Here is a 27,883-nt window from a genome sequence, read left to right as displayed (position 1 = left end):
CAGATTCTACCTCTGCTGTTTAAGCCCATGCATTTTCAAGCCTTAAAATAAAGCTACTGTGTGATAGACTTTGATGATAATCACAGCTGCTCATGAAACATCTGGAGTGAGAAGTGCCAAGTCTGCGTCTTCAGTTTGAAGGTGACAATAACATTGTCCTTTGGATTTGAACTGGGCTGATCTCCTGTGCAAACTCCATGTGTTTCCTGCAGTGTCACCTTTTAGAGAAAGTCCATAAACCAGCACAGTGGATTGTTCAATTCATGACTAATTTTACACCAGCAGCGGCAATGACTTCACTCACGGTGCTAAGCCCCGCTCTGGGGTTCTTGCAGTTCCCTCCCTCACAAACTCCTTTGCAGCAGCAGATGCTTTCTAACTTCCACCACTGACCTGTTGATCTTGCTCTGTGCTGGAAGGCTGTGGCAGCACTTAACCCCCAAATTCTTCTTCTAGTGTATCTGAGGCCTTAATTCCCTGACTAAATGTCTTCCATGAACATAAGTTATAAGCATCATCAATCAAACCAGCTGGTAGTGCCTCACCTGGCCCCAAAATTGGCATTCTTGCGGAAATAAATGGATGGATTTAACAACAAATCACTTCTCAAACAGATATAACTAAAAGTTATTTTGAATTACGGGTACTTTAATTTAGATCTGTCTAAAAATATAATTACTTATCATTGTTAAGGTAAGTTTCAAGATGAAAGGGAAAAATTCTGACTTGAAAGGACAGGAAGCTGAAGTCTCTCAGTGTTTTAATTAATCACAAAGTTTATTAATGCTGATGTTGTTTCATTCACAGACATACTTCAAACTCTAACAAGTAAATTTTCCTCCTTTTTTAATGTATGTAACTAATCAGACTGAAAGGGATCACACCCTGTCACTCATATAGACCAAGCAAATCAGCTTTCACATTTCTAGAAAGTTGAGTTTCAACTTCGCTCCAAAATGACAGTCCCCGTTTTTCCCACGGGCAACAAAACTTACTGTAATTCATTGCCAATTAGTATTTAATCTAAGAGAGTGAAAAATCTTAAAGACATGATGTTCCTGTAGGTTTATGTGGCTGTGAGACTCAAAAGGCAAGGAAAACTCAAACACTTAAACACCACTGCGTTCAGTGGTTAGAGGGCAGAACCCTACTGGGGATGTAATTCTGGGGACAGACAGACAACCCCTGATGGGTTGCACACATTTCCTGAGTAAGCTCACGTACAGCTAGAGACTAACAAAAGGACAGGGCGACTTTCTGCCAATCAAGCCCAAAAATACAGACGGTACTTCAAGAAGTAGCTTAAAGATTAAGGAGGAGGTGGAGGAAATTAGAGAGGGAGGCAGGGAGATGGATAGAGAGGAAAATAAGAGCAGATGTGAGGGGAAGGCAGGTAGGGACAATGCCTGGACCATTACAGCTGGGGCGTCACACAGCATCTAACTGGGATCCAGTGTGATGGTAGTGGGTAGCTCAGAGCACTCGGGATAAAGAGAGCTAAGATGCTCAATTGTTCACAGAATTCCTTATTTTAGTCCCATTTCCCAAGTTGTCCACTAGAAACTCCCCAGAAACTGCTGTTAGGACTAAACAGTTCCATTCCAAACAAAAGCCTTGGCATGTGTTATCCCAGACAATAAACAAACACCGTAAGAATAACTGGATGAAACACACAATTGAACCAGCCAATGGAAACAAAATAATCACAGGCATTATCTCCATGATCAAGAATATCACACAACCCTTAGCTGACCACTGAGACATGCTGTCACTTCATTTTGATGATGCAATCAGCTTTACACAGCTGATCCATGTACTGTGTGGGGACCTGCTGATAGAAGTGATGTTCTGCAAAGCAGAAATGTGTAGCCATATGGAGCTCATTGCAAGAATGAGCCACTCTTTACACTCCTGGTTGAATTTCTCACATATCCTCATTATCTGGTATTGAGCATTTGCAGGGATCTAATATTCTGAACCATGGAGCCAATTCCACTCTACTGTTCTCCAAAGCACTTCTATTCCACCAAAGATATTTTAAGAGACAAAAGTGTAAGTGGCATTTACTCCCTGTTGAAAAGATTTTAAAGTTTTTATGTTTTTCCAACTATTTTTCCCAGAGTTTAAACTAATATCTGTGTCATCTCTGAAATTCCCTACATAGCTGTTTGATTTCTAATGCTTTGTTTCTCAAGATTCAATGGGACCAAAGTGTTTCATGTGGATAAAGATTTTATGTTCCTTATTTTACTATCATGCCACTTAGGACCATCATGCATTTGAAAACTTATCAAGTTACTGACAGGTTGAAAAAAGTTTGCAGAATGTGTTCAAGTTAGAGGAAGCCATCTCCTAAAATGATACAGTTTGATAATCTCTCTGCTCTAAAAGTAATCTAAGTCTCAGTTGCAAAATATTTAATATATGAAAGAAATTATTCATTCAGCATTTAAAAGCTGTAGTTGAAAAAAATCTCATGGTAAAATATGCCCCCAGTAAATGTTATTTATCTAAAGCTGCTCAAGAGAGTTTGGGTTAAAAAAGAAAGCAATGCTGCAACGATTAATAATTAACCAGTTTCTAGTAACAGAATTGGATTGGACTTTATTGAATTGGAGAGACAAACTGTCAGCTGCACAGAAATTCACAATATTTTTATCACCCAGGCAGTATGAAATATTGAACCTGAAAATTGGCACTATATCTCCAGGCAGAAAAGTTTTCTTGGCAGTAGCCCAAGTTAATACAATAGGTCACAGAAAATCATCGTTTCCAGTCTTCTGTTTTAAAGGAACAGGGAAAAAATCATAGAAAAAAGACTGTATCCTTAGGAAAAAAGAAAAGCAAAAACCAAGTCTTTTCACACAGACAGCAAAGCAGGACTCTAAAATGTTCATGCATCAGTTCACTTTTCCCTACTTTTCTTTTTTTTTTTTTTTTTAATCCTTTGGTGCTATACAACTATTGCCACCTCTGTTTAATAAGCACATTTCATTTAAATAGCTCTCTTGAGTTCCAGCTCACCCACCTAAAAAACACGGCGTGTTTCAGAGATGGGGTAATATTCTAGGCACAAACTGTGTGATTTTATATTTTGCAAGGTAACATTACATCACATGGTTGATAATTACATTTTAATATTGATGCTGACAGTATCCCATGAAAATGTGCACCCAGACTCTCAACTCTGGAATTTTATGGTTTATCATAACTTGGTAGTAGACGCTCCTTAGCACCATTTTTGCTTTATTTTTAGTAGAGAATATTGTTGGTTTGTTTTTTTTTTTTCTTTCTCAGAAAGCTCCCAGTATGGTCAGCTGTCCTGAAATTCAAAAAAATATCCAAAGATGCTCTATTAAAACTTAAAAATTGCTCAGATACTAAAGAATTAGCAAAATCCATGTACAATTGATAAGGTTAAGATTGTTTGTTATATGAAAGGAGTGATATAGGCCACAAAAGGTTTTACAGTTCTGACTGAGGGGAGGAAGGGTGGGGGGCAAGATGAGGAACTGAAGAGAAAACCTGGGCATTTTGGAAAGCCTCTGCAAGCAAAGCTGTTAGAAATTATCAACACGTCATGTAAAGTGTATGAAGGGAAAGAAAAGCCATACTTAAGGAGAGGAGACCATTGCTAAGCAAAGGTTATAATGAGATTTCTGCTTTTCACTGCCAGCCCTGCTTCCCAAGCAGTGCTGGCTGCCAGCTCACAGAAGGACAAGAGGCGTGCCAGCGCCGCGAACGCGCGGCAGCGGGAAGAGCAGGGACCAGGAGCAGGCAGCAGGCTGGGACACCACCTCTCTCTGCCACCATCAAGGTGTTCAGCTGCTCAAGCTGCCTCCTGGAGCTTCACACTGTGACCCCACTCCGCACATCCTCTCCAGTGCTGGGGGTTACTCCAAGCAAGGTGAAAAGGGTTGCCATAATCAAGGGGAAAATAGGGAGCAAGGGCTGAGATGGAGGGGAGCTACACACAGCATGGCAGGCGCTCTCAGGAGGAACATACTCCCCAAGGAGATGCCTCAGGAAAGGGAGAGGTGAGGACACATCACCCCAGTCAGGTGGAAGCCTCTGGGGTGTTATTTCTGCTGCTTCTGGAATGGACCTCCCTAGCCATTCACAGGAACACATTTCAGTGTCTGCTTTTCCTTAACTAACACAGAGCCCCACCCCTTACAATCTTATAAAAAGTGTTAATAAACTACAAGTAAGCAACCTGAAACCACACACCCTATACCTGTTTGTGTCATGGGGAAACTGCAAGGTGCTGTGGCCAGCCAAGAGGCGCTTCTCAGAGAGGAATATTTCCAGGCTGCTCGGTCTCTGCACATTACTCACACAGCTGAGCTATTCTCTCGCAAGGTCTAAAAATAAATTTGCTTTCAGATAAAGCTCAGTGTTGTAAATTTCAAACCCACGGAGGAAGGTTCAGAAAGTCAGCATGGAAAAAAATATATTATCATAAAGAGAGCTCACATTTGAAGTTTAAAGAAGAAAGTTTACAGAGCAAGCGCTTATTGCCTGGGACAGGTCAGATCAAGATTAATGGCTGGGTAATGTGACAGCTTCTGAGTGCATGTATATGTTTCTGTAGTCTACCATTATATTTAAACAAACTGACTCATTCTAGTTTAAAGAAGAATGCCTGTTCACTGTTTCATCTTTGAAATGCTTTTACCTTCTTTTAAAATATTTGCAAATCACGAATCCCTCTCAGTTTCTCTTCCCTTTGAGCTGCAGTGTTAGTGGTGTCTTATGGTGCAATCCATAAGACCTATGCTAATGAGACCTAATCCATTACCCCTATGCTTCTGAGTCTCTGAAAACCTTTTTCATCAAAAACAATACCACAGTTAAGTGTTAGGACTTTACTAAACTTGTTTGGACCACATCAGTCCACACTTATTAAGGCTCTTCGCTAACACTTACTGACTCCTCAGCTGGATTTTTGACAGTCAGATGTGACCAAGACATGCAGTTTTAGGGGAGTGCTCCAGATCCTTCCTGGAATAAAGTTTTTCCACTTTGGTTCCAAAAAAAGTATGTCTAATTGTACAAGCAGTCCTGCTAAACCATCTCCATCCAAATTCCAAACCACAGTAGGTCAAAACTGAGATCTCCCTTCCCAGACTCTGGGTACAAAGGCAGCTTGGCTGACCCTCAGGCAGCCAGAGGAGCTGAAGCTGGCAGCATCACGTCTGAAGAGACAGTTTCTGCTGGTTTAGAGCCTGATAAAAACAAACAAAACCCAGCTTTGACTGCCTATATTCTACACTTAGAATTATTCTTCTTGTCCAGAACAATTATCTGCTCCCTATCTATGATGAACAGACACACATGCTTACACAGTCACACTCATTTCTTACAGTCTGGACATTTTTAATGGGTTTGTAACTGTAGCTGATGTTGATACATACACCAGGAAATTCTGACAGGACTGATAAAACCTTCAAAATCTGATTTTCAAGTCACCCTGGAGGATACAATAAATATTGCTAAAAGGAAACTAGCTAAATGGGGAAGCTAAGAGAATTAAACCTTCCCAGGTAATATGGTAAACTGGGATACCATGCTGGAGGCTGAGTGCAAATACATGCCACACAGCACAGAAAGATTTGGGAAAGTGGTAAAGCAAGCCAGTGTAGCTGAACAGCAAGGTATGAGAGGCTGTAAGAAGCAAACAAAGCTGGTGTCACGTCCAAATGAAGGAAGTAGGAACACTCATGACCTATTGTTGGCTAAATTATTTTTAAAAATCAACCCAAAACGAAAGCCAACTTAAACCACAATTGAGTAAGTCAGAAGACAGCTTGCAAAATGACTGTGAGAAGAACTAACCACAGCCCCTTTTTCACATCTGAATGCAAAACCTGTCAGTCTGACCAAGAGATGATCAAGGGATAAAAGCAGCACTTAGAGCAGAAAATAAGTATTTTGAGCTCTGCATACAGAGAACCCAGAACCAAGAGAAGCTGACATGTCAGAACATTTTTTTGTGAGGTACTGGTCAGATCATCCATTTTACATGGAGATTTCAGTGGAAAAGGCTACAGAATGAATGTATGAACAACAACAACTTGCACAGATCAGAAGATACTATGAAAGCATTCTTAAGGAACTCATGGATAAAACAGCACTAGCACTCTGAGTAACTGCCTCTTTTAAAACTGCCTCAGAATCAAATGACTGCAAAATGACTTGCACCATGACCATTTTACAAAGGGCCCCAAGACAAAGCCCAAAATAACCCCAGACAGTCTCAAATTGATAGAAACTATTGAAAAGAACAGTACTGGCAGACACATGGTAAGATGTTATATTAGGCAAGTCAACACAACTCTCATAAAAGCATGAAAATACAAATGAAAAAAGAAAGCAAATACCAAGGAACCAAGAACACATTCTAACTTCAGTGGAATAAATAGGAAATGCATTCATTGCATGATGACTGTTTTAATTTCTGGTCCATTTTTATAAGATTAACTGAGGACAGGAAAAGAGTAATAAATGTAGATGACCAGACAGGTAGGCCACTCCAAACAAGGATTGGTCAAGTACCCTCTGACTCTTCAGGCTAGAAAAGAGCTGATGGTGGCATAATGATAAAGGGCTTTACGCTTCTTCAGATTTCACACGTGTATAAAAAAAAAATTTTTTACTGTTTATTGAAATAAAAGAAGTACAGTGTATGAAATAAAATTAGCCACATGTGTTCAAAAGCATCAAAAAGGCATCTTTTTGCACCACACATTCAAAGTCTGGAGCTCTTCCTCACAGGATGTTCAAAGTTTACATGGCTCTGCATAACAACTTACCAAATTCATGACATCAAATGCAAGAATAAAAAATATATATTAAACTTCAGAACTCAGCTTTTTGACTCAGGAAGTTCCCAAGCCACAGATTTCTGGGTGCCAGCAGAATATCCTGCAGGAGTTTACTCCATGCATTTTCCCCATCCTTATGCAGCACTGGCTGGTGGCGGAGGTGGAAGGAGGACATGGACACAGGACACAGGAGCCTGTGGCCACTGCTGCAGCTCTTCCCACACAAACAAGCTCTAGTGGCTGTTCTGCCTGCTGTGCTACAGCCAGCTGCCCAGCATGGCCTAATATCCTGCAAAGGGACACAGAACAGGGAAAACAGAATGGAGACAAAGTCATCTTACAGGAATTTTTTTTTGTCCCCCTTCATATTTTTTGGCTCACCTGCCCTCTGATACATTTATTCTAATATTTCCAAAGGCAGGGAGAGCAAGGACCAGCATGAGCAAGACATTTTGACAAAGTTCGGCAGAGGGTTAGAGATAGTCTCCTCATACTTGTACCACTGTAAGGCTGATTTTTATATTCCTCTTACTAAGCCTGTCCAAAGGAAATACACCCCTGACAATATAAACCCCACAGTAGCACTACGGATTCAGACATTTATTTGCAGATCTGGTTTGATTCCCTTTTCACTGCCAGGAACTGAACACTGCTCTGACAGGTCAACTGCTAGAACTTCTCACAGAAGACTTACAGGCAGAATCTCTGATGTAGGAAGGAAGGACCCAGCTGATTGTCCCCAAGGTTAGGCCCCTTAGGATTACAGATTAAAACACTGAGTGTGTTTACTAGACAGAACGGTGAAGGTCTGGCTGTTTTTGGAGGAGCAGTGGGATGAAGACAGGCTGGCTTAAAATTTGGTTTGATTTCAGGTAATAACCTCACTACAAAGCTCTTCTTTTCTCAGCATTTCAGAAATTTGGTACAGGCCTGAAGATGAGTTTCTCATTCTTTCCTAGAGTTCCCTCAAATGAGAGCTGGCATGTCCCATTACATGGACTGCAGGCTCCAATAAATCACAGGATACAGTAAACTGAGCTGACTACTAAGTCTTACCCATAAGATCATATTTTTTTAAGTTTGTCACAACCTGGCAGGTAATCAGAAAGAAAATGCCCTTGCTCTTGAGCTTATGGGAGCTCTAGATATACAAAAAGTCCTGAAGTCATTCCTGCTTGACATCTCACAAACAGACTCAGTATCTGCAAGCAAGATAAACATATTCATGGTGGGAAAAAATCTGTTCAACTAAAATATGTAAATGCTTTCAGGCTTGCATGTCGCTGATATTTTGGAAAGGTTTTGTGCGCCCACGATGTTTCTCCTTTCAGGGATGGTAGGGGACATGCCCAAATCGCTACCTCAGCAGCTGCTATTCCAAATGGTGCTCCACAGCCCCAGAAATGAACAGCACCAACTTCCCTAAGTACGTAGCAGTGAATAAATCTGTTCTGAAATGTTTACTCTGGAACAGTCTGATCATCAAGGATGTGGAAAGCCAGCATCAGACTAAGTAACTGTGAGAACATAAATCCAGGATAACGCTGTTCATGTGATTGACATCGCTTGCAGTTACTTACCTGCTTTAAGCATAAATCTACCTAACCCCAAGCCTAAGCATAGAAAAGCTTTACATCTGGGGGAAGACAGCACATGTGAGAAAGGAGCAGTAAACAAAAAGAAATCTGTCTAAACTTTACTGACACAAAACATGTTGTAAACAGATTTAATAAAAAGAACCGAAAACGTATAAGACAAATTAGGATGCATTATTACACAACACTAAAATAAGGTAGATGATATGAATGGGGGAAAAAATATATCCTTTATATCCCAATGAGGTCTGAGGAGGGACTGCAATGCATTTGCTGATGAACAAAGAATGTTTCCTGATGAATCTTCTATTTTTTTTCTATTTAGACTTTAATTTTATTCATGATAGTAGCTGAGTGGTTCCATTTTTCTGCCTAATTTCTTCCCAGTTGTGAAACAGGTGCTGTGAAGATTAGTTAAGTATTTACAGGGCGGTGAAAAAAAGCGTTTTTAAAGAAATCCTGCTGCTACCAAGCTTTTAATTATATATTATAGTATTTCCGGTACTTTTGAAGTTAATATACTTCTTACAAACCCTAGACAGTGATGGAGTTTTATTTTACAAAACACATGCCTTTCAGACAAATTTATGTACACTTATGCTTTCTAGATGCTTTGGACACTTTCAATCAATACACTACTGCCAGGAGTCAGTGTGCCATTTTCTAAAGCTGCTTAAGAGGTGGAGCTGAAAGCTTTTTCCTGTAAAGTGAAAGTAAATTACACTACTCAATTACACTTACAATCACTTTATATTGAGTTTTTTCTTACTTAATTTTTGAAAAGTCTATTTTCATAAGCTTATTATGCATATTGATAAGTCAAATAAATTCTTTTTAAAAAAATCAACCTGAGCCAGACTCTCCCTCATTTTCATCACTTAGGCTACAGTACTTGCCAATAACTGTGAATAATATAAATTTTAAATTACACTTTTCAGTGAATGTATTTATTACTGTCACATCTGAGCTAGAGGAAGCAATTGTAACACCAAGTGATGACACACATTCATCAAACCAAAAGAGATCAAGAGATCTAAAACAAACACAAGACAAAAAAGGTTTTCCACAAGCCAAAGTTCTCTGCAGTGACTCTTTAGAGAAAATGTGCCTCCTTCTTCTCAGTTAACAGAATTAAAGTAGAAAAGGCTCGTGATGGGCAGGGAGCAAATTTCTCCTATTTTCCTGAACATTCTCATTCCATTTAGCTTTATAAACGTACACACACACATTTTGATACATGTCATTAGCAAAAGTGTGCCAGTTCTTCACCATTTCAACTGTAGTTTACACACACTACCCTCATGCTCCTAGCATTTTTCAAATTGCAAGATTTTTGTTCTCCCAACAGGCATTTATTTTATATTTATACAGTTACCAACTTCTCTGAGGCTTTTTCACCTGATTTCTATATAAGTGTATTGTCAGCATAAATTATACAGTAGTAATTATAATATCCTGTTCAACAACATTCAGCAAAGTAGACCTCCAGCCCTGCCTGCACCTCTCACATGCCTATGAACACTTCTACCTAATAATGAATTGTTTTGTTTAGCAAGCCTTTACTCTGAAATTTATCATCTTTATCTCTGCTTCATCCTTTAATACTTGAACCATCATGTGATCAGCTCTTGGGCTAAACAACACAAAACTAAATAAAAGGAGGAAAAAAAACCTTGAAAATGGTAGGTTCAGTTTTAAATTTCTGATGCCAGGAATGCATTCTGTCTCTGAAAAAAGGGAGTAGAGAGCTTCCAAGAATATATCCAGCAGAAAGGAAAATGAAAGATGAGAAGCTGAGTGTTACTCAACGAATGAGTATAATTAATGCTGTATTTCTACACCTTTTAAGTCAATGATCTACATTACTGTAACATAACTGAACAATATTCAGGAATAGCTGTTCCAGAATAAATATTCCATAATATTTCCATATCTGAAAATATTTTTTTTCGGTATAGCTTTTACAATCATTTTTGAAAATAGCTTTCATGTGCAAACAAGCCCATATATATAACCTGTATGCATTTGCCATATTTTGTAGTGCTAGAGGAAATCACACACTATGTGTTGATTTCTTAAGTTGCCAGTGCTTAAAGATTTACTGTTACATTAATCATTAAAAATAATACACTTAACTCTGGTTTTGCACTTCTACTTCATTTCTTCAGATTTATTTTTAAAATCAATGGTATAAGGCAATTTAATGGATTTGGGAGGAGAGTTTCATGGTTTTCTTTCTTGGAGCTTATTGAAGGAACTAATCCATCAACTCTGAAAGGAAATAAAACAACTGTTTAGCACTGTGCAAAAGTGCTAGCCAGCCATGCTACCCAACAGCATGCCCAGAAAACCTCATGTATTCACAATACTTCTTCAAATTGCAGGAGAAATCATCCAAACTGCTATAGGGAAAGCCACCAGATGGTCACTCCAGGCACCGTGTGGATGGAAATGCAGCTCTTGCAGAGCTCCATAAAACCCTGAAACTTTGTACTATAGAAATGCTATTGTATCACATATGTACCTAAAATGCCACCACAGTACAGGATAATTCTTCACTTTGACAGTCACCTGTTGGTTCAGCTGGAGGAAAAGGGGCTGCAACCTAAGTTTTTGTGGCCAGGGACTGATGCTATGCCTTAGAGCTCGTCTGTTCATGCACTCACCCAGAAACACCAGGCAAGGCCTGAACCCAGCATTCAACACTTTCTATGAGGCTTTCTCTCTCCCTTGCTTAGTGTACTCATCCACTGCCAAAATGACCAGCAATTCTACATAAAAAACCCATACATTTCCACCCTGGTAAATAATCTGGACTGATACAGCAACTTGTTTTGTAAAAAGAGTTCAGGATCCTGAGTTTTCTTTCTGTACAACCAAATTTAAAACATCTAAATTTTTTTTGTCTACATAACTTTGTGAATACTCACCAGTATAACATCTCTTACCTCCATCCTCCAGCTAACTTTATTTTTCAATGGTTTACTGATTTAATGCTGGTTTTAGTGTCATAATGGAACAGGAGAAAAAAGCATGTCAATCGCTATTTCCATGGCTTAATATATCTTCCAGCCTTAAATTTCACCCATGACAGTCAGCTCTATTTCATTATTTATAGTTATCTCTAAACTTGAGCAAAATTTCCAACATATACTAATACACTAGAGATGAAGGAGCATGAGGAATCTTAGAATTGAAATTTGTCTGTCAATTTTTTGTTAAGGCATCAAAGGGTTCAATATTCTTTCAGTAAATACATTTGTCAACATGAAACATTCTAACCACATGCCTCAGGTTGCAAAATAAAACAAATAGAGAGCTATCACATCATGACACTAAAAGCTGTCCATCATCCTGGTTTGCCTGGCAGAAGGTCAGGAGTTATGGAGAGTATGCTCCCTCAAGAAGCAGGTATTTATAGAAATTACATATAATTTGAGTCTTGTACATAATATTTGGAAATTCATCATTATATATATATATATATATATATAAAAACATAAAAATTTTTATATATATATATAAAAAATAAATCACATATATATGAAATAAATATTAAATAAGTTATGTACTTGGACGAGGGGACTTATACCACATAGCCTATAATAATTTGTCCCATCCTAACAGCAGATGCTATTTTAATGGAAACTGCATAAAAATACTCAGAAAAGCAGCTATCCCATCCAGTAGCTGCTGATTTACTAACTCAGTGAAGTGGGAACAGAAGGGACCAAGCAGCTTGAAGGGTCAAGACTTGTCTTCATAGAGGATTTTTCATCAACAAACCAAATCTTCTACAAATAATTTGTTTAGCTTTATTACATTTCTGTGAATTTCAAAAATTTGATTGCAGCATTCAGTTTTTTTGTTAAGCCCTAAATCTTGGAGCTTTGAGGAACCATATATGAAAATTTCTGTTCTAGCTCTTGCAAGTTCATTAATTGCTAGCCTTAATTTTGGAATCATTAAGAATGAAATGTGATCCAGCTGTAGCTGGATCATAAATCCAGCTGGTTCATGTATTCACAAGGCACAGGAGAAGCAGGAAAAAGCCTTTCAATCAAAAGAAGAAATGGAGCTTGAGACAAATTTATATACTTTTCAGCACAGCACATGATTAGTAAGATTTTCCTATCAGGTCTCCTCGTAACACAGGTGCAGGTTTTGGTTTTGTTTTTAACCTGCAAAGCATAACATCAGCATTCCGTATTTTAAACTTGCCCCCAATTTTTCCTCTCTTTTAGGAGCCCTTGGCTTCAGAACTCAGGACTAGAAGTGAAGGTGTGCTGACTCAGCAGCAGTAACTCCACCAGCCCGACAGATAAGAACGGCAGTGACAGGTCAGATCAGTAGATTATCTCCCACAGTGGCTATCAGCAGATACATAAGGAAGTGTTAAAGAACACAGCAGCTTTATAGCGCACATATTTCACCAGCTTCCCAGCTCACACACAGCTCAGGGACTTCAGGCAGGGCTGCTATCATTGTGCTTAACAGCAGTAGATGGATCTTTCTCCTGCAAAGTTATCTAAATGTGCTAACAGCCCAGGTCAGCCAGCAGCATCCCCAATTTTCCGTGACAAAGAGGTCCACAGCTATGTGTCTGCTCTAGGCAATGCCTAACCCTCAACACCAGGAGAGGATATGGTTTGCTATTAAGTTATACATGCTTACACACACTGTAACTGCTTAAAAATGGGACACACAAGGGCTGGCACTGCCTGTGCACCCACAGCACTGTGGAATGTGCCAAAATATTACAGGTGCTACATGCACAGAAAGGTAAGGTTTAGACACACAACAGCAACCATATCAATGCCTTGGAGAAGCTGAAAATTGAAAATTTTATGTGTCTCTCACAAAATTGAGAGCCTGGGTCTGTCATGATCTCCCCATTCTTTCCTCCTTCCTTTGGGGCAATCTGATTTAGTTTACTGGGGAATTAAGGCGGAATCAGTGCAGCTTCAGACAGCAGAAAAATATGACAGCAAATATCCATGACTTTTGATGGCAAACTTAATGCTGAAAGAGCTCTTAGGCTTCTTTTGCTCTTGACCACAGCACACGTCCTCTGGCACACAGCACACTGCTGGAGAAGAACTTCTCCAGGGAACTTGTGTCTGCCTTTGCAATGGCTGTGCCCAATATACCTTTACATGATGTGTACTTGCCATTTTTCTCCCTTGCCAGACACGAAGCCAAACATTGAACCAATTGATCTCTCAAGATAAGACAAATTTTTAGCAATTAAACATCTGCTCAACAACTGAGCCGCATTTACAGACTGAGATTTCCATCTCTCCTAACATCCATTTTTGTTCCATGACGAAATAAAAAGTGTAACACCACAAAGACACCTAAAAGCTACTTCATCTAAAAGATACAAGTGATGTTTAAGCAGCCAACAAGAAGAAGAAAAGGAAGGAGAGGAATAGCTACATGACAAGCTTGTGAGAAGAAACTGAGAAATGTGACTTGACACACAGGTCACAGCAGGTGACACGTGATTTAGTGATGATAAGACAGTCCCCATCTAGTACTTTCTACACTGTCAGTAATAGCTTCACACTGGAAACACCTCGTCTCCGTGGAACTGGAGTGCCTGACAAAGATATCCTCAGAACAGATATCGTATTTACTGAACTGATTCTTCTGAGATGACCTTGATCAATAACACCAGAAGCAAGGCTTGTGATACTTGTGTATTCTTCTGAATTTTAAAAACCCTTTAACATCTCCTTACCTTACCAAGTACATCAGCCTGCACTGTCAAGTTTCACTGGGAAACTTTGAAGTGTGTTAATGTTATGAGAGCACTATTGCAACATCAGTTCCCTTTTGCAGGGATACACTCACCCTCCAGCCCTAGGATTTAGACCATTGCCGAGTAAAACAGAGTGATGAAACAATTATTGCTGAATTCTGCATGATTCATAGTTGGTAATAACCACCTCCAAATGCAACATTCAAATTTACATTCTCATAATCAAAGGTCAGAAAAAGACAGCAAGAATGGGTCATTATTCACAGTAGTTAAAACTACACATTTGCACTAGATATTGTATAATTCTTGGACAAACTGTGACTACACCTGTAAAAAATATGATATTTATAGAATTTCAGATTTATAGCTTCTTGTATAAATCCTGCTACATTTCCCTGCAACAAAAGCTTTTTGGTGCAATATAAATGTGCCATTCCCTAACACAGCATTCTCCAAATATTTAATCTCCTCAGTATCTCTTCCTTTGGGAGAAGAGAAGAACGAGTGACAACAGACTGGCTCCTCAGCATGGGAACAGCTTCTGCCAGCATTCAATGCTGTAAGTGAGGCCAATCCAGGCAGTGCTGTCCTTTAGCCAAAGGTATGTATATAAACAAATCAACTTTGAAAAAAGGGTTGGTTTTTTTTTTTTTTAATCTAAAACCCCAGGTTTAAGACTTGCCTATGTACCACAGTAGGCAAATCATTATGATTTCAGACATGTAAAACATTATGGACTTAGAGATACAAGAGATCTCATTGTGACATTCACCAATGTAAAAATATTCCTGCCTACAGTCACTCAGCATTTGGCAAATGCAAGCTTCCTTAGAACCATCAGACAGGAGGCAAGAACTCCAATGGAACGGATGTCCAAAAAGGTCATCAGCATGACAGCATGAAAGGCTGTTCACCTGATCCTCTGCATATGTCTGTGAGACAGGCAGAGCCCTAAGAAGAACAAGACTTTTGCTTTACAGAGCATGAGTGATTATAAGCTGAATTGTGAAGCAGACATGCATTGTACCAGTCTCCAGGCTATTTTATTCTCAATAATCACAGCTACATGGTCAGTAACTAACTGTTGAATCAATCACTACATCAGAATGGAGTACTATGGCATTTTTTCCCTTTTGAATTTTTATTATTTTTAATAAGTATGGTGAGTTCTTTGTAATCATCAGATACAAAAGACTTCAGCTTTAATTTAGAGCAAGAACACCCTGGCCAGCAGAAGCTTGGCATGAGGAACAGAAATAAAAAAAAAAAAAAATTATTGCCCTTTTAAAAATCTTATCAGCATAATGACAGCATGATTTCAATAGCTTTCATGTGCCACTTTCACAACACTATTTCTATTAAATCATTAAGAATAAACATCTATTTTCATTTACTAATCTTTTTCCCAATTAGAGTCTCTCTGAATCTCTGCACAATAGTAATTTCATTTCTTCCCACTTGCTTGCATCTTAATTAAAATCGGTCCATGTTGACTTTCATTTTTATAATATATCTGCCTATTTCACATCATAGCACCTTCATGACCCCCAGAGAGTCATGAGCCTTTAATATTTTATTTTGACCTTGTTAAGTCACTAGAACCATCAAAGATTTTTCTTCCCTTGATAAGCATTTTTTAATCCTTCTTAAAAAGTAGAGGGTGTGTAAAAGCCAACAGTTGAGAATTATGTTTTCTTTAAACAACTCATGCTCATTTATTTTAAAAAAACTAACAATTTGCTGCCTTTCAATTTATTGCAAATATTAGTTTATGAACCATAAAATTAATTATTAATTAATAAGCATCAGTTCTTAAATGATACTTAAAGGCCTTTTCCTCTGAGCTTGGGGACAGAAAAATGTTTAGTTTTCAATTTAAAAAAAATACTATCAATAATTGGTGACTTTACTTTGTAACAGTCTTCAATACAGTACTTGAGTTTGCAAAAAGAGGGGACTGGGGGGAGAAGCAGCTATCTTTCATTAGAGCAGTGGACCCAGCTGAAAAGCAAAAATGCCCTGACAAAACACACTAGCCCTTCTCAGCCTGTAGCAGAAAGCTTGCCTTTGTGTTTTAACTCCATCACCTGCTCTACTGACAGGTACTACTCAAAATGCTTCAGCACAAGAAGAAGCACCAGTTCAGATGGGAAGCAGAAAGGTGCTGAGCTATCCCTTCAGCCTAACACCTGCAAACCTGTCTTTGGAGCTCAAAGAAGAAACAAAATAATGTGTATACTGGCACGTACATTTACATACTTGCCTTGGGTTCTCACCCGAATTCCTGCAGTGCTGCCACTCTCACAGCACAGGCTCAGGCTCATGCAAAGGTTTTGGCACACTCTGGGTCCTGCTGTCGGAGGCAGCCTGGTTATACCTTATCATTTATCAGGCTTGTATTTGCATTTACCTTCTGTGTGGACCCTTCCCTGACAGACAGCCCAAGCCATCCAACCTATCCACCTGCCACAGGGAGGGTATCTGGCACAAAACTTCTCAAGCAGAATGGCAGATTTAAAAGCCAGCTGGCATTTATGGCCACATTGTACTAACTCTGGATGGCATAACTGCATGAAGAAGTACAGTGCCCAGGAATACCACTACACTGAGCCTAGGTGGGAAACACTGCAAGAAATACCACTGCACTCAGCCTAGGTGGGAAACAGTGCCCAGAAATACCACTGCACCGAGCCTAGGTGGGAAACACTGCAAGAAATACCACTGCACTGAGCCTAGGTGGGAAACACTGCAAGAAATACCACTGCACTCAGCCTAGGTGGGAAACACTGCAAGAAATACCACTGCACCGAGCCTAGGTGGGAAACACTGCAAGAAATACCACTGCACTGAGCCTAGGTGGGAAACACTGCAAGAAATACCACTGCACTGAGCCTAGGTGGGAAACACTGCAAGAAATACCACTGCACTCAGCCTAGGTGGAAAACGCTGCCTAGGAATACCAGTGCACTCAGCCTAGGTGGGAAACGCTGCATTTCTTGCTTCTTTGAGAAGCAAAGCAGGCACAGCCACAAAGGTCTCTTCACTCAAGCTTCTATTTACATTCCAGAAAGTCAAGTCTCAAGTTCATCAGTTCTGTATAATCAGTATTTGGCTACTGGGTGGAGGAAACTGGAGGCAGCTAGTGACCAAGTGGGAAAGGTGGATTGTTTGCCAGGAAAAAGCTGAGAAGTTTCAGCAACAGCAAAGAAGTTTTTAAAAAGAAAGATTATAATGAGTGAGAATAAGGGTCAAGACTAAGATGGGCACTGGCAAGGGAATGTCTATTTTAAGGACACTGCAGCATGAAGGAAAGCATAAAATCATGCACAGTTTTCTTTAGAGGATAGGAGAGAGAGAAAAGTTGCTGCTTGCAGTTAAATCAGCACTTCATCTTGGGAGAAGAGAAAATTTAGGGGTTTTCAGTGAATACAGCTAATAGATCACCTGGGTATGTGTTAAAGAAGAGATTACAGAAAAGGAAAGTGGAATTCCCAGTGGAAGTAATTATAACATCAGCTTTTTATACCATGTGCAGATTTATCTAAGGTCCAAAAAAGAATACTTAACGTAATTGCTTACCATGCCCCCTTCTTCCCCCAGAATATTACCCTTCTTTCTCCCCCAGCCACCTCAAACACAACTGCCCTGGTAGTCAGGGCAGCTTAAGTTCTGTCAGCAAAAGCAGGGAGCTTGAAGAAATTATATATAAATACAATAAAAATACCCATGGTTCTCCTGTAGATTTTGTTACCAGTGAGTGCCAGCCTACTGAAAAAAGTCCTTCAGAGGCTTCTGTCAGATGGGGCCTGTAACAAGAAGCTAATATTATTGAACCTATAATTAGCAGCCTCACAGTGGCTCTTGAGATGAGCACACAGACCACAGACACAAGCTCTGAAGGAGGGACTGGTCCTCCAGCTGTGAAATCAAAGGAACAGCAGCCTCCTAAGTATGAATATTTGCTTTACCACCAGTGGATAGTTGAAGTCATAGCCCTCCATGCATGTTAGCTCCTCATCTGTACAACAGGTACAGCTCACCACCCTGCCATGGCACTGGGCAGGTAGTGCTTATAAATAACCACTCCAGAACATAACCAGATTCTCACCTTTAATGCCGACACAAGATCAAGTGAAGACTATAAATTCCACTTGTACATTTACAGAAATATAAGTGAGCAAGCAGAATATCTACACCATAAAGTTCTTGGGCAGTTCTATATTTAAACTGTTTAACTTTCTCATTGACATGAATTGGCAGGAACTGAAGCAGAAATGCTACATCACAACTGGTCACTTGTAGTAACACATTCTCGAGCTTTGGCAGCACTAGTAAGAAGTGGTAGACCTGAGTTCTGCAGCATGGTTTTCTGCTATCAACCTCAAAATTCACTTCCTTTTTGTGTTAGTAGAATGTAGTATAACCTCCCCTCTTCTGTGGAATAGAAATAATTACACTATTTGGAAATCTTCATATTGGCATGTTAAGCATACATATAAATTCTACCAAACTAAGTTTTAAGGCAAGACTGTTTGTTTAGACCATGTAAACAAAATGCTGTAAGACTTGCTGAGTTCTGAGAACTTAAACCACAGACAGCCAGAATACAGCTGCACATAGTCAGATATGGTATGTCTGCTAATATTGGCAACTTTATCATGCTGCAGCAAATTTAACTGCTGGTTAGTATATACATAGAAGAAATATAGATTGAATAAACTGGAACAAAACCAAAAACCATTCCAAGGTCATAAGTTATGAAAGTCAAGGTCACTCAGTTGCTTTATAAAATAAATATTTGACAGTATTTATTAGTTGTATGACTGTGGCACCTAAGAGCCCCAGGCATGGGCCAAGGCTCAGCTGTGCTCACGCTTGCAAAAACACAAAACAAAAGACAAACCACAAACCGTTGTAGGCCATAGCTAAGGGCTTCATACAAAGCAGGGTACTGTCATGTGTCAGCTCCTGATGTGCATCTTTTGATGATGTACAGCTAAAGCCTAGATCTCAGTTCCTTGGCTGGATGTTATTTTGGGCACTAGATTTACCTGATGAGCAGGAGGCCACCTGGAGTTGGATGACATCAACTGCTCACACAAAGGATGTAACTGAACTCCCACTCTTCCCTGCATTTCAGGCATTTGAACCAACTCTGCAGGGCATGCACACCTCTCAAGCCACAAGAAGGATCCACAAGAAGCCCAGAGTTAGAAAAGCCAGAGGGGATTCAGAGGGATGCATTCAGTATCCTTCTACAGACACTGGAGCAGTATGGAAGAAAGACTATGAGATTCATGGAGCAAGGGAGCTACACACTTTCTCCAAGCTGGGGACATGCTTCAGCAGCTTAATGGTTAAAGCACCAAGGAAGAGAGTTACAGGTTCCAGTCTCGGCTTTTAAACTTGTTTCTGGTTTTATCACATAACTTAGATGCAAAAATATACAAATGATGCATAAAATAAAACCACATTGCCCAGATGAGTACCTCCACTAATAAGTCATAAAGTTGGCTGTATTCTTGCTTATTTTCATTTTGGTCTTGCAAGTCTTGCATTGTGAATGTGAACACAAGGCAGAATTTCTCATGTCTACTTCATTCAGGTGCTTTTGAGTCAAGGCAATAAGGGCTTGCAATGTTTGTGGGTTTTTGTTAAAACTATTTTTAAAATGTTTTAAGGACCTAGTTCCTTCTTCAGATCTGTTTGTAAGTCTTGAACACTGGAACAGTGGCATAGAATATGCTGTGTAAGTTACATATATTGTCTTTTTTTAAAATGTAGTTGCTTATTGGCCTTTACATTTATTTATATTTTGCTAGAGTTGTATTGATAGTCAGAGGAGCTTGTCTGCTGTTCACAGCACATATTGCTATGTTTAAGAAATGCTCTTAAAAATCTGTCTGGCACCTCAAATAAAACACTGAGTCACAAGTCCCTTGAACCCTTAAGTTGTTCATGCTTCTATTTACTCGTTCAGCCCACTGAAACGCCAGGATGTTACTCTCAGCCAATTTCTCATAACTTAAATATTACAGTAACTGCTCGTGAGCTAAACAGCAGGCAGTGGCACTCTTGTATCACTGCTTTCAATTTCAGGCTGTCCGCGTTAAAACGCACGGCAACTTTTCTGCCCTCCTGCGGGTCTGCAGCGCAGCCAGCCCCCCACGGTGAGCGCCGCACTGCACTGCCTCCCATCGCATCCCCAAAACCCAGAGCACGCACAAGCGCCTCACACCCGCGGCCGAAACCCTGGGGCACTCCGTCACCTGGAGCATTTTTAATGTGGATCGGGAATTTAATTGTTCCCAGTCCTGCAGGAGCACTGAAAACGCGAGGTGTGCCACAACACCCGCCAAGTGGCACGCCTGGCAACCCCCGTCCGCCCCAGAGCCCCACGACGCGCCGGGTCGCGACACGGGGCCAGTCCTGTGCCGCGGGGACCAGGGCAGAGGATGCGCGCTGGTCCCTGTTCGCCCTCCTCACCCCGAGCCCCGCGGCTCCCGGGAGCTTCGGGCGCCGCGCCGGCCGCGGGCGCGCCCCTTCCCGAGCCAGAGGGATGCTGCTCCCCCGCCGAGGCAGCCGGGCGCGGGGCTCCCCTCTCCTCGCCCCACACAAAGGCACGGCAGGGCGGCGGGGAGGCGAACCGGGCCCCGCCGCGCTTCCCCCGTCCCGGTTTCCCCCTTCGGTGCCGCCTGAGGGACAGCCGACCCCGGGCAGGGGCAGCGCCGCCCCGGGGAGCGCCCGGCGGGGCTCGGGGAGCGCCTGCGGCGCGGCCGGGGCGAGCGGGACGGCGAGGCGCTCTGCAGACAGGTAGCTCCCTGCTAAAATGGAGGGAGGGGAGAAATGCGGCGCTCGCTGGAGAAACTTACCGGAGGAAACCGACGAGCCGGACAAACTGGAGTTACTGGATGCGGCCATGGTCCCTCCTCCTCGCCCCTTAGCTGCGAGCCCCGCGTCGGCCCCCGCTGCTGTCCGGCCGCCGCTGCCGCCAGCCCATCGCAAAGTGCCGGAGCCGCGCCGCGCCGAGCCGCCGCCGCAGCCCGCGCTCGGCTCCCCGCGCCGCCGGGGAGCAGGAGGCGGCGGCGACCCGCCGAGCCCTGCCGGCCGCTCTCCGGGGCTGGGCGAAGCCGCTCGGCAGGTCAGGCGAAGGGCCCCGCGGCGCTTCCAGCGCCTTTCTCCGCCCTGAGGAGCAGGGCTTACCTTGTGACGGGGACGCGAGAGCCGCCCTGCCAGCGCCTTCCCTCGCCTCCTCCCTTCCCTTCCCGTCCCTTCCCTTCCCCGCCTCCTCGCGGGCAGCGCTGACAGCCCGCCGGGGGGACCCGCCGCAGCTCCCCTCACGCACACAAAGGAAGCGGCGGCGCTGCCGGCCGGGCTGCCGGCCCCGGCTGAGCGGGCAGGGTGGGTCCCGCTCGGGCGAGCCCCGGCGGCGCGGCAGCCCCGCCGAGCGGCGGCCAAGCCCCTTCCCCGCCGCCGCCGCCGCCGCCTGGCACGGGGCTGGCAGCGAGCGCGGCTCCCGCCGTGGGCCGGGCCCGTCCCAGCGGGGCGGCAGCGCCTGTTGAGCGCCTTGGCCGGTGCTCCCTCCCCGGGACCGCAGCGTGGGCTCCGCGCTGGGCTGCGCTCCGCCGACCCCCGCCCGCCGCGGACCCCGCTGCTGCTAGGGGCAGGGCTGCGCCCCTCGCCCTCACAGCCCTTTGTCCGCCTCCTGACCCCGCGGGCTTCCCTCCGTTCCCGCGGGGCTCTCGCTCCCTCCGGGCAAGCGCCCACCTTCGCCTTTTTTCCTCTTCATTTTTTTTTCTCCCTTCTGACATCCGTTTTTCTTAGTAAAAAACCCCATAAAACAGGCCGACACCAACAGGGAGTTTTGCCCCGCCAGGTGCACAGCGAGCGCGGGGCCCCGGCCTGGCCACAGTTTGGGTTCTCCCTCCCACCTCCCCCCGCAGCGCTCCCGGCACGGGGGCTCTGGGGCACACGGGGGGCGGCTGCAGCATCCATGGAGGGTCTGGCCGACCAGCCGGGCTCGCAGCCCTGTGTCTTAGTGTGCAAGTGGGAAAGAAGAGCCGAGAAAGCATCACTTGGAGGTTTCCGCCTGTTGTCTGTCCTTCTCATTCCCTTTTCCAATGTGTTATCGCCAGCCAAAGCTTCCATCTCACTTTAAAAATCGTGGGTGGAAAGGCTACAGGAAGGTGGGCGCCCGAGTGGCATGGCACACAGTCTTGCTGGCACGGGATCTGTAAGAAGCTTAAAACCTATTTGCCATGACGCTGATTTATGAAAGCCTTCCATGTTTCATAACAGGGAGTCTCTAACACAAAGTTGCCTTGGGAGCGAGGAAGCGCATTAAAGTTTCTTTGGCAATCTAAGCCTTACCCACCCAGCTCCTCCGCGTCCCAAAGCAGCGTGCAAACCGCCTGCCCGCTCTGTAACCCGCTCCCAGCCGCTTGCCTCTTCCCGCGGAGCCAAAACGCAGCCCGGGCTCCCTAGAAGCCGCAGCCGGTTCCCGTTTTTCCTCGGGAAAGCAGGTCCCGAGTCCCCTCTAGCGGCGGCGGCGGCGGCGGCAGCGGTGCCGCTGTCCCGGGGCCGGGTCCCGCTGCCCCCGCGGGGTCCGGGCAGCGCCGCCGAGGCCAGCTGCCTTCTCCGGGCTGTATTTTGTAACCACGGCTCGCCCCGGGTGAGGAGGAACGGGCTTTAAACCAGGCTTTAGCACTAACTCCATTAATCTGTAAATTGCCGCGTACGGACATAAAACTGGGACAGGCGTGTCACTGCTTTTTGGTCTGTGGCCAAATATTTTGTGTCACGCATCTTGAAGGCCGGATGTTAAGGGCAAAATGAGAAAGGCAGATAGGTCATAAAATCAGGCTGATACCTGGGGTGTAGGAAAATACTCCAATAGTACAGGGAACACCAAGACTGTCCTAGTAAATTGTTACTTGCAATGTGTGTGATGTTTCAAATAGTCAAATGGGATTCCCTTGTATCCTACGTGGTCGTTTTTCCTGCTCCATCTGCTATATCTCTTTCCAGTGTTTGCCTCCTCATAGCCTGCTATGTCTTCATTTTCCCCTCCATAATCTAGCACTCTCTTGCCCTCATGTCTCTCCAGCAGCTCTTGGAATTGTGTCTCAAATGATTGGTGAAATGTGGCGATGTTAACAACACCGTCAGAACCTGCAGGGACAGGGTCAAATAACCTGAAAGAGAGAAAAACCCCTCATTCTTCTGAGACTTAGCAGGCAGAAAAGAATTTCCTTAACTAATTTTAAATTATCTTTCCACCCATATATATATATCTGGATAAATCAAGAGAGCAATTTCTTCAGAGAATGATTACTCCAGATGTCCCAGTAATTGAAAATGGAGTATTTTCTATCCAAAACCAGTGAGTATGAACATGTCTGGTTATGAGTGTGTGTACCTTTGAAATTATCAACCAGGAACTGTTGGCAATTTTTGTGGTAACAGCAGGTATGAGGTTGTGTAATCTCAGTTGCTGCAACACTGAAAGGTAAATTAGTAAAGTGAAATGTACTGTAGATTAAAAGAAACTCACATTTCAAGACAGGATGGCCTTTTTCTTGTTACAAGCAAAGAACTTAAAAGCCATTACACCAGAGAGGAAATTACTACATCAAAGGGGAAGCAAATTTTAATGACACAAAAGTAGCCTTGTTATGTGCAAAAAGTGCAAAGTAAAGACAATGCAATCAAATCTCAGTTCTGTTTTACAGAAACTGTAAACAGATTCTGCCCTAGTCTAATTTGGCAGAGCCCAGATATACCCATTACTAATGATGTAAATACCTAGTATCAAGAATAAACTTTAAATGGTAAACCCTTATGTAAACTATTCCTGGGCTTTCCATAAGTGTATGCTTCATATAACTCTGATCAAAATCTTCTACTTTACCCTCCCTATAGACCTAAATTTAGTGCCTGCTTCCATGATATCTGCACTTTGATGAGAAGTCGCAGCTTCCAAAAGTTTTGAGGAACTCAGAAAAATCACATTTCCTTATGTATTATGACCTTACAACACTGCATTTGACATTGACAGTGAGTTGCAAAGGAAAAATACAAAATTGTATACTTTGCATTAAGCATGAGAAAGATCTGAAAGCTTTTCTGGTTTTCATTCCTAGGGAAGAGTCCTTGAAGATTTCCTTGCTTCTAGATTGGTTCAATGTAGTTTTTATTGACCCAGTTTGAATGTTTGTTTATTGGGGCTGTTTCTTTAGGTTTTGGGTTTTTAAAATCTTATTTAATTATTTATTTTTATTAAGAGATAAAAGAGTTTGTTGAAGAACAAAGTTTCAGCAAACCAGTCCTAGTCTATAAACCAAAGAAGTGAATGCCTGCCTAATGCTAAAACTCAGCTAGCAGCATGAAATTTGAAATAATTTAAAAATTTGACTCACTGTGGAAGAGGCCATTGTATTCCAAAAACTAATAGATATGGGAAGTTCAAGGTAATAGCTGGAATATTAAATGAACACAAACCATTGCTGCTTGATTAAAAAAATAAATCTCAGAAAATACCTAAAATACCTAAAAGTTTCTCCAAACTTTCAATGTATTAGAATATTTCTGCAGCCTAATTATCCACTCTTATACTTTGGCATGGTGAAACTCCTTTTCAAGCTAAAGCTCACACACATTTTGTTCTCCAATAAACAAAAATGAGTGAACACCATGGAATTACAGCAAATCATAAGGCTTGCAGGCCAAGAACTGTTGAACCAAACACAAAAATAAGTAAAATTGTATTTGAAAATAACTTTCTTTCACCATGTGTTTTGACACCTGTTACTGTGTAGGTACCTGCATAATTTCATTGTCATGCAGACTCTGGTGGAAGAATGTATTTTGGTAAAATTGTAAGGGTAAGCAGGATGAGGACCTGCATTTGGAGAGCCACCAGTGCAAAACATAGTGACTTTGACAACTGAGGACATGTCTGTGCTGCTTTTGTGCTGTGGAGTGACCTCTGGAGTGGCCTTGGTTCTCCAGCCAACTGGTATGTACTGGTTTGCATCCTTATTTCAAAAACAGGCTCTGCAGATGAGAAAGGCCACTGCCTTCCGCATGGCCATCACCACCATAGCTGACTTGCAGTGACTTTGTGAAGACAAGCTCCAGCTGACAAAGAGTTGTTACTGTTCCTGTGTGATAAAAGCAAGCAGAAAGTCACCCTTCTGTACAGGGGGTTGAAAACCTAGAGATAACAAATAAAGGAAAACAGGCAGAGCTGTGCTGCTTTCTTTCAAGAAGCCAGATTTTTCCCTATTGACCAAATGGCTTATTGCATAGCTAGGTATCCACACGTTTAATATTCTGGTTTCCCCTCATTCAACTTTAGACATAGTAGGCACTTTCACAGTGGAGGAAAAACCTCTGCACAGAATTTCTTTCATTTTACTGACTTGGCAGAATGCTTCCTGCTGCAGAAAAAGAGATTTAAAACACAAGTATAGATGAGGAAAAAAAAAAAAGGGCACTAGATAAGACCTGTAGTAACATGAATCTCTGTATCAGCCTGGATTACTTCATCTGAAAGAAATTAATCCAAGGCAGACAATCATTTATATTGCTATCTTTAAGCTGCTGAAGGCTCCATTATACAGGGACATTTCATAAGAGCCCTCCTAAAAGAATCTGGCTTGAAATCAGCACATCTTGAGCCTCCTCAGCCTCAAGCCCTCTCCACGCCATATGACAGCCAAGGTTTGTGTTGCCTCCTGGCAGCCAGGCCCCTGTAGGTGACTGAAGCACAATCCTCAAGGCCCTTCTGGTTTTGCAGTCACAGCATCAGGGATTATGTTTCTGGCATGTGCCATAATCCACAATATCTGACATTGGCTGGGATGTTGTGGCAGAGGAGCAGGGGCTGACTGTGTGCTGTAAACTTTCACCTGGCAGGGAGAGCAGCAGTTTGAGTCCCAGGTAGTGAATTCATTTCAGCATGAAAAGTGGCAGTTGTTATTTCAGTGTGAGTGTAGATAGCTTGGCAAAAATGTTGGAATTTAATTAATTATGCAAATAAGAGGAAAGTGAAGATGTTTGGCTCTGATTACGTAATAGTTATAGAAATATAAATGTTCTGTGTGAGACAGCAAGACATATGACACAAAGATTTAGAGTGCAAAGACCTAAAATGCTAATCCTTCCTTTGATGTTTATATTGCTTAGCTGGAAAGGGAGGAAATGCATTTTTCATTCTTTGATGCTGTGAAAGGGAAAGGCCTCTATAAGAAACATATAATCCATATTTGTACACTATCCACAGTACTTGGAAACTTGATTCAATATAAGCAGAAGCTATAATAAGAAAAATAAACCAAAATATCAATAAATAGCAGATGCACACTGTATTTGGGTATGAATAAATTATGTGAGTCATAATGATTGCAACAGCAGGTGGTGGTGTAGTTCAAGACTCTCTGTGATTTCTCGCTTTTTTGCTCATACTCCAAAGAGGAAGGCTTGAGACCCCTAATGCCTGGTGCAATTTTTAGCTCTGCACTTTCAATTGGTGAACAAACTAGAGGCATCTATTAAATTTTATTAGCTCTGCAAAAAAACATGCAGCAAATGGGCTGGTCATCATTTGTGAGTGCTAAAGCTGCTGCTATGACTAATTTATGAACATCCATCCTACTTGTCCTTTCCTCTTTCTTCCTGTCTCATACATCCTATTTTAATTAAACCTCAGATAGGGAGTTTGCTGGGGTAGAGACTTTCCTTGTTATGTTGATTTCAAAGTTTTTTATTGTGGAGCTCTAAGCTGTAATTGAAAACTGATAAAGGTTTTGAAATTACCTGTCAGCTATGTAGCTGCCATTAGATTTTATTATTAAAAAAATAAATTATACAGAATCAGTTCAGGTGAAATTGAACTTCAGTGTGTTTTACCATTCTTAATAACAATCAACAAGTTTCAAATATTTTGCCTTAGAGAATACAATTTGAAAGTCCTATTTTCAGTATAGTTCTCTTTTCCATCATGATTATGTTCTTACTTTGGAACATGACAGTGTTTAATTTAAATTTTTCTAAAGGTGGAACACAAAGCTACTAAATATTTAACCATGTGTCTAATTTTTTTACTGAACCATAAACACTAATAATTTTGGACAGAGAAACCCTTTGCTGGTCCAGGCAACTAGTATCAAACAAGTCCTGCACATACAGGAAAAGAGGACTTTTCTTCATGTTTCTGTATTTCCTTTCTCTGAACAGAATAGATCCTTATCTACTGTGAAGGTCATGTTTGTATAAGAGCTACTTTCCACTTCTTCTAATTATTGGAAGCAATTGCACTACCACATAATTTGATGTAGGTGAAGAGGTGAAAGATACAAGAATAGAAACAATTTTGATGCACTTAACAACAATAATCAGTCTCCTTTTCTGAGTATTCTAATTCTTATCTTACTATGTATTAACAAACTCAATGAGATATATGGGCCTAATGGGCATAAACTGAGATTTTCATACAGAATTGTTTCAAGTACATCACACTTTAAAAGAAACTCCATAATGTACAATGCATAGCTTTTATTAACCTTTGGCCTTTTCTCTAGACTGACGTTTAAATAAATTCTTTTCCTCATAGTTCAACATCTGTCCTTTCTTCAACCTGCAGTAAAGTCATCACTTTGAATTCACAGTTTCCCAATTACCATGACAAAGCAGTG

The 27,883-nt window shown here is 41.9% G+C and overlaps 1 protein-coding gene across 1 annotated transcript in view; it reads right to left on the bottom strand.

Annotated features, from left to right (window-relative positions):
- CHN2 (chimerin 2) overlaps positions 1–21,281 on the bottom strand; it is a 158,065-nt gene extending 136,784 nt beyond the window's left edge. The window contains exon 1 of the mRNA XM_058801892.1: positions 21,059–21,281. Within this exon, the coding sequence (XP_058657875.1) occupies positions 21,059–21,107 (49 nt within the window). The 5' untranslated portion in view covers positions 21,108–21,281. The remainder of the gene's footprint in view (positions 1–21,058) is intronic.
- Between the last annotated feature and the right edge of the window lie 6,602 nt (positions 21,282–27,883).

Source organism: Ammospiza caudacuta, chromosome 1 (assembly GCF_027887145.1).
Source record: "Ammospiza caudacuta isolate bAmmCau1 chromosome 1, bAmmCau1.pri, whole genome shotgun sequence".
NCBI classification, from domain to species: Eukaryota; Metazoa; Chordata; class Aves; order Passeriformes; family Passerellidae; genus Ammospiza; species Ammospiza caudacuta.
This window is presented reverse-complemented; position numbering and strand designations above follow the sequence as displayed.